The 13,151-nt window shown below is 46.4% G+C and overlaps 1 protein-coding gene across 1 annotated transcript in view; it reads left to right on the top strand.

The window, feature by feature from the left end:
- Positions 1 to 13,151, top strand: part of EMB (embigin) — a 180,766-nt gene that overhangs the window by 72,830 nt on the left and 94,785 nt on the right. Inside the window, exon 3 of the mRNA XM_069221598.1 lies at positions 11,027 to 11,098. Coding sequence (XP_069077699.1) covers positions 11,027 to 11,098 — 72 coding nt within the window. The remainder of the gene's footprint in view (positions 1 to 11,026; positions 11,099 to 13,151) is intronic.

The following is a 13,151-nucleotide window of genomic DNA, read 5'->3' as shown; positions in this document are numbered from 1 at the left end:
GGAGATTCTCCGCTGTATTTTTTAGGTGTTTGTTTTTGTTTGGCCCACTGTTTTTTTTTTAGAACCCTCAACTGCTTGCTTGGTAAATCCTTATTGTATTTACCTTGTAATTGCATTGAGAAGAAGACTGTCAAGCTTGTCGGCCTTTCCAGTCAAAAAAATACTTCGCAATCGGAGAGCTCATTACCGCTCCTTACCAAGCAGCCTGAGAACTAGGCCACAGGTGGACTGAGGCTGGGAGGGTGCTGTGGTAATGAGGGCCTCCGCTGTTTGGCAGCTGCCTGGAATTGCCCCAAATGAGCATGATTGAGTGTCTACCCCTTTATTAAGACTTGGCAAAAATGGTGGGCGACAGCTGTAAATGCCTACTTGCAAGCGACTGGAAACCGGGGTGAAAGCCTCCTACCGCCTATGCAGAATACCAGCAGAAACTATGAAGGCAGCCACTTGACACTCATGTTAAACTTTGCTCCCACCTCCATACAAATTCTCTGAGACTACAGCCACTGTGGGCAGCACCTCGTTAATGCACTCAAGTGACCGGGTCCCCACTATCTGGCCCTCCTGGACATAAGGGGTGTGGTTTCCATCCCCAACCACAAGGCATATCCCATACCTGCATCCTACGGAGCTGCATTGATGCTGCCACAATAGGACCAAGTTAAACTCTTGATAGTAAGGCAAAAATACGGCCTGCCTGCACCTGCCTAGTTGTGGTACAGGAATTATTGTGCCTCGCTCTGCTGCTGGGTCTGCTCATGCCCCTCTGGATGAGGCGTGGTGGGACCCAGGTGCAGCGCATCATACTATTCACCTGGCCAAGAGGTAGTAAATAGCATAACTGCCCTTAAGCTCTTCCTCAGCAACATTCCACACAACCTCAATGATAGGGAAGGCCGAATTCAATTTGAATCTCGTAAATCCACCCGGGGTGACCGCGTTGAGCAAATGGCAGTGGAAGATTCATCAAGTGGAAGCTCTGCATAAACAACAGATGTGAAATCCTGACTCATATGCAACAGTCTGTCATCCTTAGTAAGTAAAGTGGACAATATGTGCACCAGAATGGATATTTTCACCAACAAACCGGAAAGACAAGATGGCCGCATTACAGAAACAGAAAATAGAACCTCATCAGTGGATGATATGGTAGCTGCTCGGGAGGAAGAGTTACTTATTTAACATGGAAAAAATGCTTAAAGTGATCTCAGTGAAAAATTAAGACTTGGAAGCAAAATCGCATAGATATAACGTACGAATAATAGGAATTCCTGAATCCACATGAATGGGGCGAATAGAGAAGTTTGTGGAGCGCCTCCTTACTACCATAGTTAGCCCAGGTGCATTCTCCAACATGCTAATTGTGGAACAATCACATGGGGCACTCATGACCTGACCAACACCAGGCACCCCACCCTAGCCTATAACCACAAGATTGCTGAACTATCAAAACACAGATACAGATCTATGAATAGCATGCAATAAACACCACTTGCAGCCTGAGGGTACCATGGTATTCATCTATCCAGGCTTCACAATCACAGTGCAGAATGCCGGCATGAAATTTGTCGTCTCCATCAAACAAAATTGAGGCAAGATGGAATCCCTTATGCAATGCTATACCCGGTATGCTTACGTATATCTCACAGGGCCAGGGACCACATCTTCACTTCTCCTCAACAGGAAAGAGAATTTCTGAAACAGAATGGAACATACCACTCCTCATCAAATCCTGCTATATCTCAGTCAAGGCCCACATTTCCTCTCTCAGAACAAGGATAACGTAACATCTATCGAAGAGGGCCCTCCCCTTTGTCTATGAAGTACTCCACCCTGTCCTCAACATCCAAGCGACACTATGAATTGCTCATGGTACAGTCTAAGGCGATTAATGATTGTACATACCAAATGGTCGCATCATCACTAAATAATGAATGCTATTCTAGTCTAGAAACTTTTCAATGAAGAATTCAGAATCCTCATTGGCGGAGATAAAAGGGGACCTAGGTATCGCACCTCACACATCCTCGCCACAGCTAGGAGGAACTGCCTGGCTCTTTTGGCATAGCTCCTGAAGGATATCCCCTGATTGTTTGTTTTTCTTTTTCATTAATGTTTGGAAGTATTCTCTATTTCTCTTTTTTCTTCTTTGAAAGTAGCCAATTCTGTATCACAGTGACATCCTGTGGATGGAGAAGGAAACATCTTAGATTTGTTTGTGGTTCTTGCAGCTTTAGGGCGGGTAATATTCCTGGTGGGATTGGGCTGTGAATGTGGGTGGGGGTGGGAAGGAAGTTACAAGATTCGCTCTATTGAACGCACTCTCCGCTATTGATAGCTACATGTTCACTTAGTATTACACCCTGGTACATTAATCACAGTCTAAATGAGGTGCTTGCACAAACACACCTTAGAGATGACAAACACCTATTCTATGCAATCCATTGACCTACGTCACCACATTAACTTTCTCTCATGGAACTTTAGGAGCCTGGGAGATCCTCACAAACACATACTGGCATACTTAGATACGCATATTATATACCTGGCTCTGTTGCAAGAGACTCATTTTTTTGGCACATACCTCTTTCGCTACAGGGTGGGCATCCTACCGACAATTTGCTACATGCGCCACCTATGCTAGAGGCACAGCTACACTGGTATGCAAAGGTACACTGTATATTCCACAGGGCACTCAAAATGATCCTCAAAGTCGATATACTTTAATGTGTGGCAGACTAGCAAAACACTCACTCACCATAGTTAATTTCTATGGCCTGAATACCTATGACCCTTCCTTTTTTGTGGACCCAAATAGTAGATATTGGATCCACATCCATACTCTGGGGAGGGGATTTTAATTTGACCCTTATGCAGAAGTGGATAGAATGTGTGACACATCTGCATCCCACAGTGTAGCTGATAAACATGTCCGCAACATAATGAAGGAGTAGGGGCTGTTGGATGCCTGTCCAGTTATGCACCTACACTTAACAGAAGTGACCTACTATTCTAGTGTACATACAAGGTGGCCTAGGCTGGATTATCTGATTCTATCATGAGGCCTTGGGCCATGGTTGAAAAGAGCCACACACTTACCACGCACCTGTTCAGACCATTCCCCAGTGATTCTAGAGCTGTGCCCCCCCCCCCCCCCCCCCCCATTTTCTAATGCACCATGTATACTGTGGAGACTATCTCCAAGGCTGTTACTGGACACTCCATTCAGGGAGAAACTACTCAACGAAATTGGCGAATATTTCCAACTTAACAAAGAAATGGGCCACAAACTGAGCAGCATATGGGAAGCCTTTAACGTTACAGTAGGAGGCCTCCGTAGGGCCAAAAGTGGAGGTGTCTTATGGGCTCTTCGAACTACGCTTAATAATTTAGAGAAGGACATAAAGACTTGGAGGCCCAGATGGAAACGACCGACGATCCCGAGGTGGGAAAGAAAATTAGAAACTCCCTACCGGAATTTCACGAAACTGCCAACCAAGAAATAATCTGCCAAGGAAAATAGGCAAGGTCATATGCGGATTGAGAACACCATGGTAAGGCATTAGCTTCCTTAATCTATAAACCCATTTTGCAAATGCAATCCCAAATATCAGAGATCAAGATGACATTTTAGTTGGTCACACTTCTGATAGATACTCTATGAATAGCTGCTTCATATTATGGCATGTTATATAACTCGACCAGGAAACAGGTGGTTGAGGTAGATGCCTATCTTGAAGGTGTCACACTGGGGTGGCTAAGTGAAACCCAGAGGCAGCTTCTAGTGGCTAATGTAGAAGAGGAGGAAATAAGAGAGGCCATTACACAGTTACTCAGAAAGGGCTCCTGGGCCGGAAGGCCTACCTGCCAAATTTCTATAAGACCTATAGTGGGAATCTCATACTGATACTAGAAGTGGTCTACTTTGAAGCGAAACAGTAGGGTACTCTTCCACCAACCATGAACAAGGCTATGATCATAACTCTACTCAAACCTAACAAAACGGCAGATGCCTGTGATTCCTATAGGCCCCTATCACTAATTAATTGTGATACTAAGATCCTGGCCAAAATACTGAATGAGGGCCATATGTACGAACATTTTTTCCCATAGACACAGAATGGGTAAAAACCTTTGCTACATCTGGCCCTAAGTCTCTTGATGACGTTCTTGGTTCAGCTGGACCAATCAGGGTTTATCTCCGGGAGGGCTATTTCACATAACCTGTACACTCTGTTTGCTCTCCTTCAAACTATTGATCAGGATCCAGCTGCTGCCACAACCCTTTTAATGACACAAAGGCTTTTGATTCACTGGAGTGGGAATAACTAGTGATAGTACTCAGACGCATGGGTCTCCCCCAGGTGTTCTTATTATGGATAGCCCTCCTATACTACTGTCCTACGGCCAAAGTGCAAATCAATGGGATATGCTCGCCACCATTTACAATCAGGCAGGGCACGCAACAGGGGTGTCCTTCTTCACCCCTGCTGTTTGCACTTGCAGTGAAGCCCTTGGCTGGGAAGCTTGAGTAGCATCATCGTCAATATGCCATCAGATGCCCCGACAGGCACATATGATTATCACTTTATGCAGATTGTAGGAAGTTGGCTCTGTATGCACTATTTAAAAGTGAGGAATAGTATGCACAGAGTCCAAGGGTTCCCCTTAGAGGTAAGATAGTGGCAAAAAGAGATAATACTAATGCTCTATTTTGTGGTAGTGTGGTCGAGCAGTAGGCTTATTAACGGAGTAGTGTTAAGCATTTGTTGTACATACACACAGGCAATAAATGAGGAACACACACTCAGAGGCAAATCCAGCCAATAGGTTTTGTTATAGAAAAATATCTTTTCTTAGTTTATTTTAAGAACCACAGGTTCAAATTCTACATGTAATATCTCATTTGAAAGGTATTGCAGGTAAGTACTTTAGGAACTTTGAATCATTACGTTAGCGTGTATACTTTTCACATAAAACACAATAAGCTGTTTTAAAAGTGGACACAGTGCAATTTTCACAGTTCCTGGGGGAGGTAAAGTAATGTTAGTTTTAACAGGTAAGTAAGTCACTTACAGGTTTCAGTTTTGGGTCCAAGGTAGCCCACCGTTGGGGGTTCAGAGCAACCCCAAAGTTATCACACCAGCAGCTCAGGGCTGGTCAGGTGCAAAGGTCAAAGAGGTGCCCAAACCACATAGGCTTCAATGGAGAGAAGGGGGTGCCCCGGTTCCAGTCTGCCAGCAGGTAAGTACCCGCGTCTTCGGAGGGCAGACCAGGGGGGTTTTGTAGGGCACCGGGGGGGGGGACACAAGTCCGCACAAAAAGTACACCCTCAGCAGCGCGGGGGCGGCCGGGTGCAGTGTGCAAACACGCGTCGGGTTTTCAATGGTTTTCAATGAGAGATCAAGGGATCTCTTCAGCGTTGCAGGCAGGCAAGGGGGGGGCTCCTCGGGGTAGCCACCACCTGGACAAGGGAGAGGGCTTCCTGGGGGTCACTCCTGCACAGGAGTTCCGTTCCTTTAGGTGCTGGGGCTGCGGGTGCAGGGTCTTTTCCAGCCGTCGGGAAATGGAGTTCAGGCAGTCGCGGTCAGGGGGAGCCTCGGGATTCCCTCTGCAGGCGTCGCTCTGGGGGCTCAGGGGGGACAACTTTGGTTACTCACAGTCTCGGAGTCGCCGGAGGGTCCTCCCTGAGGTGTTGGTTCTCCACCAGTCGATTCGGGGTCACCGGGTGCAGTGTTGCAAGTCTCACGCTTCTTGCGGGGAGTTGCAGGGGTCTTTAAATCTGCTCCTTTGAAACAAAGTTGCAGTTCTTTTGGAGCAGTGCCGCTGTCCTCGGGAGTTTCTTGTCTTTCTTGAAGCAGGGCAGTCCTCTGAGGATTCAGAGGTCGCTGGTCCTTTGAAAAGCGTCGCTGGAGCAGGTTTCTTTGGAAGGCAGGATACAGGCCGGTAAGACTGGGGCCAAAGCAGTTGGTGTCTCCTGTTCTTCCTCTGCAGGGGTTTTTCAGCTCAGCAGTCCTCTTCTTCTTGTAGTTTCAGGAATCTAAATTCTTAGGTTCAGGGGAGCCCTTAAATACTAAATTTAAGGGCGTGTTTAGGTCTGGGGGGTTAGTAGCCAATGGCTACTAGCCCTGAGGGTGGGTACACCCTCTTTGTGCCTCCTCCCAAGGGGAGGGGGTCACATCCCTAATCCTATTGGGGGAATCCTCCATCTGCAAGATGGAGGATTTCTAAAAGTTAGTCACCTCAGCTCAGGACACCTTAGGGGCTGTCCTGACTGGCCAGTGACTCCTCCTTGTTGTTTTCTTTGTTTCCTCCGGCCTTGCCGCCAAAAGTGGGGGCCGTGGCCGGAGGGGGCGGGCAACTCCACTAGCTGGAGTGTCCTGCGGTGCTGTGACAAAGGGGTGAGCCTTTGAGGCTCACCGCCAGGTGTTACAGCTCCTGCCTGGGGGAGGTGTTAGCATCTCCACCCAGTGCAGGCTTTGTTACTGGCCTCAGAGTGACAAAGGCACTCTCCCCATGGGGCCAGCAACATGTCTCTAGTGTGGCAGGCTGCTGGAACCAGTCAGCCTACACAGATAGTCGGTTAAGGTTTCAGGGGGCACCTCTAAGGTGCCCTCTGGGGTGTAGTTTACAATAAAATGTGCACTGGCATCAATGTGCATTTATTGTGCTGAGAAGTTTGATACCAAACTTCCCAGTTTTCATTGTAGCCATTATGGTGCTGTGGAGTTCGTGTAAAACAGACTCCCTGACCATATACTCTTATGGCTACCCTGCACTTACAATGTCTAAGGTATTGCTTAGACACTGTAGGGGCACAGTGCTCATGCACTGGTGCCCTCACCTATGGTATAGTGCACCCTGCCTTAGGGCTGTAAGGCCTACTAGAGGGGTGACTTATCTATATCTGCATAGGCAGTGAGAGGCTGGCATGGCACCCTGAGGGGAGTGCCATGTCGACTTACTCATTTTGTTCTCACTAGCACACACAGGCTTGTAAGCAGTGTGTCTGTGCTGAGTGAGGGGTCTCCAGGGTGGCATAAGACATGCTGCAGCCCTTAGAGACCTTCCTTGGCATCAGGGCCCTTGGTACCAGGGGTACCACTTACAAGGGACTTATCTGGATGTCAGGGTGTGCCAATTGGGGAATCAAAAGTACAGGTTAGGGAAAGAACACTGGTGCTGGGGCCTGGTTAGCAGGCCTCAGCACACTTTCAATTCAAAACATAGCATCAGCAAAGGCAAAAAGTCAGGGGGTAACCATGCCAAGGAGGCATTTCCTTACACAGATATTACACTATACCCCAGGGACCCCTGTGATAGCCTAAACACGATGCCTAGAGGAATGGTCCAATTTGGGGCACTATCAGATATCCAGATCAATTGGGGAAAATCTATTATCTTCCCTTTGACTGCAAACACTCAGGAATTCCAACCAGACTTCCTACTCAAGTGTTGTGATTTGGGTATAGATATCTCTAGGAGTAAAAGAAGACCTCATGCAGGCAAACTACATTACTGTGTTTTCAGATGTGATGGACAGGGTCACCAGCTGTATTTCAATGCCCCTGTCCATGTCAGGACTTCTCGCTCTCATGAAAATGGTCATCCTCCTGAAACTTCTTTACTTGTTCCTCAATATTCCTCACTTCCATGGGCAACACTTCTTCGAAATGCCCATGTCACAGTTGATCGAGCTGGCCTGGGCAGGAAAATAGCTAATATTGCAGTTGGAACAGCTTGCTCAGCCTTTTGAAAGGGGAGGGTTTGGGGTGCCAGACATGGAGCTCTACTGTTTATGAGCCCAGGCACACCATGCTATCTATTGGTATAATGTGCCCCCATACATGCCTCCCTCCCTTCCAATCTGATATCTGGCCTCCCTACTAGTTATGCATGAAACTACCTGCCTAAACATGCTGGAGGAGTTGGATCTCTACAACAATGGTCAGCTCATCACTCGTGAGACCCTGTTTGAACGGAAACGTTGTACACCTTAAAACATATTACTATATATCAGATCATGGCAAGAAGTCAAGGCTGCTACTGCAGATGTTTCCCAGGAACCCCCGCCACACATTGCACACACTACTGAACTCTGCAGGGTCCCAACACTTAGGCGGTCATTATGACCTAGGTGGTCCTGCACCGCCACGCCTGTGGTTGCGGTCAGACCGCCGACAGCGAGGCAGTGCAGGACCACCAGATAATGGCAGCGGCAGTTCCCCTCCTGTACTGCCGGGGAGGCGGTGATGGTACCGCCTGGCCGAAGGTTGACCACATTCGACCCGGCAGTCCACCCAACACCACCCACGGTATGAGTATCCTTACTGCCAGGGGTTCTGTGGCAGCAGCCCCGCCATGAAATCCCTGGTGGTAAGGATACTGGCAACAGGAATACTAATTCCTGTCTCCCTAACAGGACTTCCCTACCCTCTCCCATGAAGGAGGCCCCCCTCCACCGACACCATCAGAAGCCCTTACCCCCAAGCAGTGATGCCCTCTCCCGTCCCCGTACTGCCCTGCCTGATCCCCATCCTGACCCCCTGATCCACGCACACACCATACTTAAATACATACCTGCCCCTATCCACGCTCACACACACAACAATAACACCCCTCCCACCACCGCACACATACTCCCCCCGCTCACACACACACACACACACACCCCAACCCCCTCCACTCTCACACACACACTCTCACACACACTCATGCACACCACACTCCACTCCCACCCCTTCCCCCTGCTCCACCCACCGTCCCCTGTCAGACCTCACCCTACCTGGTGGTCGTCTGGGAGGGAACGTGGTCCATGGTGCTTGTTCCGCCGCTAGCGCACCGCCAACACAACACCGCCACACCATTTACAATGTTGTAATACGGCGGGCGATGTTGTGGTGACGTGACGGTGGAGCAAGCTCCACTAGACCCCCAACCACCAGTATGCCTGCTGGCGGCTTCCCCGCCAAATAGTGGCGGAGAGAAGCCAGCAGCCATAAGACTGCCAACACTGGCGGTCATATGGCGGCAGTGACTTCGTCGGTCTACAAAAAAGACTGTCAAAGTCAAATGAGGGCCTTAGTATCTATCCTTTACCACACGGAACAGGGGAGTCTGCAGATGTAAGGAACAGATCCCAAAGGGGGTGGGATATGGAACTGGAAAACCCTTTTCCAATGCTCGATGGCTGTATTGATGTCAGAAATAGGGTGCATAGCCTCAAGCTGCAGACTTTGCATAATTCATTATGAATTCTTACACAGAATGTATTATACTGCTGTTATATTGATACCAGCTTTGTGTGGATGTAAGATGCGGAACAGAAAAGGTAGACTTCCTTCATCTGGCCTGGGCTTGTCCCCCACTTCGCTCCTACTGGCTGGATGTTGAGCAGGCATTGACCCTCATGACTGTTCAACCTATCACTCTTATGCCATTGATGGCAGTGCTGGGATACACTGGGACATAGAGGCAGCAATTAGGAGATATGTCTGATTAGGCATGCTCCTTTCCAAGAGAGGAGTGGCCTGTAAATGGTGAAGAGGGAGAGCACAAATTTAAGGAATGGCTGCAAGATTTGATATACTGTAGAGACCAGCTTAACAAATATGCAGAGCTGCTGTCCCTAAGCTCTAGGCTCCAGGACATTTGGTAACCATTGGAAGCCTATCTCCTCAATCACTCCATGGATTAAGTGAAAACCTCACATTGAATTGATGGCTTGACATCCTCTTTGGAGGGAGAGGTGGGCGGAGGCTCTACGTTGATTCTCTGTGTCTAGGTGAAGCACTGCCCCCTCCAAACCCCCCCCGCCCCCACACACACTCCTGGACACGCTAGGCAAGAGTTCGGTGGTAGCATGACTACATTAAATGTCACACTGTACACATTGTCTGTTCATCTGCCTGCCAACGCTTTATGACATCTGGGGTGAACTTACTGTCAAACACGCAAACCAATTCTGCGAACGTGATGCTTAGTGTTTAATGATGTGATGTTGTGCGGGACCACAGTTATTATTGTTTATATCCATCTATATACATGCAAAGTGTATCTTGTGTTGTTACTATTGACAAATACCAATGAAAGCATACCTTAAAAAAAAAGACAAGGATGAAATTCCTGCTCCCTGGTCGTGTCTGATGCCAGAAAAAGAGCGACCAACTCACAAGGCTTACTTGCCAGATACGATCGTCTCCAGTGGGATGAAATGGGGGAGCTTCTACAGTACCTCCCAGAGGAGCATAAGAAAAGAGGTCAGGAAATAGTGAAGGGCAGTTAATTTCCAGCAACTCCATCCACTGTGCTTTAGACTCCGCTGACACCTCAGCGATAGGAATTATCACCAGGGTTCTCTTACACAGACACTCCTGGCTACGCGTTTCAGGCTTCTAGCAGGAGGTACAGCCGTCTACATTAAATGTACCTTTTGATAAGGAACACCTGTTTGGCCCACATGTCGACCAGGCATTGGAAAAAATGAAGAAGGATCACGGCTAGGATTGTGGGGGTGAAAAACCTTTGCTCTCTGTACTTGTGTTTTGTTTGTACAAATTAAGCACTGTTAGGTTGTGATAATGGTAGGCGGGAGGCGGGGTGATGGTCTTACTGTCACGACCAAGTTCTTTATGTAAACCTGGCTGCCATTCTGCCCTAGTGTATAACATTTGACACTTACAGTAATTTGAGACTATGGGGGTGGATTTAGAGTGTAATTATTGAAGTCATCTACCAAAAAGGGGCAGAATTCCGATTTACTCTATTTAATGTTCATAAACATCTGTGCATTCTACATCAGCTGTGTTTTGGCGCATGCCCCTCACCTGTCGAACTTTAAATCGGGCCCTACATTTTATTGCCTTATAATGGATCGATTTTTTTTTTTTGCCAGACGAAATGTTAGAACACATGGTAATAAACAAGTGAAATTATTTCTAGCATACACAACAGTTTTAGTTAAATGTGCCTCTATTTTACAAAAATATAATTTGAACCGTTGACTGTTTCTTTTTTTTCTTAACAGATCCAAACTTTGGGAGACATGATGAACATCAAAAAACCTCTAATGGCTTGATCTCAAAACATAGTGTAACAGGTAAATAGATCGAGAGATTTTTTTTATTAACAAATCTAATCAACCTAGTCCATATTGTTTCTTGCTACTGGACATTTTACACAATTATTGATGTAGTAGAGGTTTTACAGCGGATATTTTCTGTGCTGCTCGTTTTTTGGTGATTTTTTTGTAGATTTTTACAGTTCTCATAGAGTGGTCGTTTTTTGATTGCAGGGCTCTAAGTAGAGCTTCATTCTGCTACAATGAATGCCACAAACGATGACTCCAATCATAAGCGTACTCTACGTATAAGAGCATCATTTGTAAGTCATCATATGTTTTGACTTAAGGCACTGCATCTTGATTATAGATATATATGACAGAAGAAAAACATATATTATGAGAGTGTAATGGGAATAGTGTTAGAACAGTTTGATAAAATATGACATATGTAAAAATTTTAAATCTATAATGTTATTGTTTTATGCATAGCTATTTGAATACTTACCAATATTACCCGTTCTTGATGGTTACAAATTGATTTCTTTAATCATTAAACCTAATTGAAAGTTTGCTAATAACGATCGGACCCAGTGGTTCTGACTGACACATGGCTGCATAAATGAAAAGATGACCCACCCTTATGACAACATAATAATAGTATTGCATTGTCTGTTTGTAAGCCATCATTTAATATAAACAGTATCTTACGTTTATGTTTTTGAAAGACCTTTTATCAGTATAATAATAGTGTTTTACCTGTGTTGCAAAGAATTACATACCAAACTATAATACTTACTACAATGTGGAACTGTGATATAGCACTCTTTTTTTTATTTTTTTTATATCATGCCATTGATGTTCTCTGCTAAGCATAACAGCAGTCAATGTTTTGTTCGAAATTGTATCTAAGTCATTAGGAACTCCTTTCTGCGCTGTTTCTGTAAGTTCCTAAGGCACGCCATGATTCCCTTTCTTTAGCTTGAAAACCCCATGTTTTCCTTAAATAAAAATCAATAGATTGCGATTCCAGGAAGATTGTAATTCACTATAGGAGAGGGTTCATTTAGGAGGATAAATGTTATCGTGCTGAACCGTATGTGTAGGAAGTTGGCTCTGTATGTGCTATTTCAAAGTAAGGAATAGCATGCACAGAGTCCAAGGGTTCCCCTTAGAGGTAAAATAGTGGTAAAAAGAGATAATACTAATGCACTATTTTGTGGTAGTGTGGTCGAGCAGTAGGCTTATCCAAGGAGTAGTGTTAAGCATTTGTTGTACATACACATAGACAATAAATGAGGTACACACACTCAGAGACAAATCCAGCCAATAGGTTTTGTTATAGAAAAATATATTTTCTTAGTTTATTTTAAGAACCACAGGTTCAAATTTAACATGTAATATCTTGTTTGAAAGGTATTGCAGGTAAGTACATGAGGAACTTTGAATCATTTCAATTGCATGTATACTTTTCAAGTTATTCACAAATAGCTATTTCAAAAGTGGACACTTAGTGCAATTTTCCCAGTTCCTGGGGGAGGTAAGTTTTTGTTAGTTTTACCAGGTAAGTAAGACACTTACAGGGTTCAGTTCTTGGTCCAAGGTAGCCCACCGTTGGGGGTTCAGAGCAACCCCAAAGTTACCACACCAGCAGCTCAGGGCCGGTCAGGTGCAGAGTTCAAAGTGGTGCCCAAAACGCATAGGCTATAATGGAGAGAAGGGGGTGCCCCGGTTCCGGTCTGCTTGCAGGTAAGTACCCGCGTCTTCAGAGGGCAGACCAGGGGGGTTTTGTAGGGCACCGGGGGGGACACAAGCCCACACAGAAATTTCACCCTCAGCGGCGCGGGGGCGGCCGGGTGCAGTGTTAGAACAAGCGTCGGGTTCGCAATGGAAGTCAATGAGAGATCAAGGGATCTCTTCAGCGCTGCAGGCAGGCAAGGGGGGGCTTCCTCGGGGAAACCTCCACTTGGGCAAGGGAAAGGGACTCCTGGGGGTCACTTCTGCAGTGAAAGTCCGGTCCTGGGGGCTGCGGGTGCAGGGTCTTTTCCAGGCGTCGGGACTTAGGTTTCAGAGAGTCGCGGTCAGGGGAAGC

This window comes from Pleurodeles waltl, chromosome 1_1 (genome assembly GCF_031143425.1).
Source record: "Pleurodeles waltl isolate 20211129_DDA chromosome 1_1, aPleWal1.hap1.20221129, whole genome shotgun sequence".
NCBI classification, from domain to species: Eukaryota; Metazoa; Chordata; class Amphibia; order Caudata; family Salamandridae; genus Pleurodeles; species Pleurodeles waltl.
Note: the sequence above shows the minus strand (reverse complement) of the source record. Positions and strands in the feature narration are given on the sequence as shown.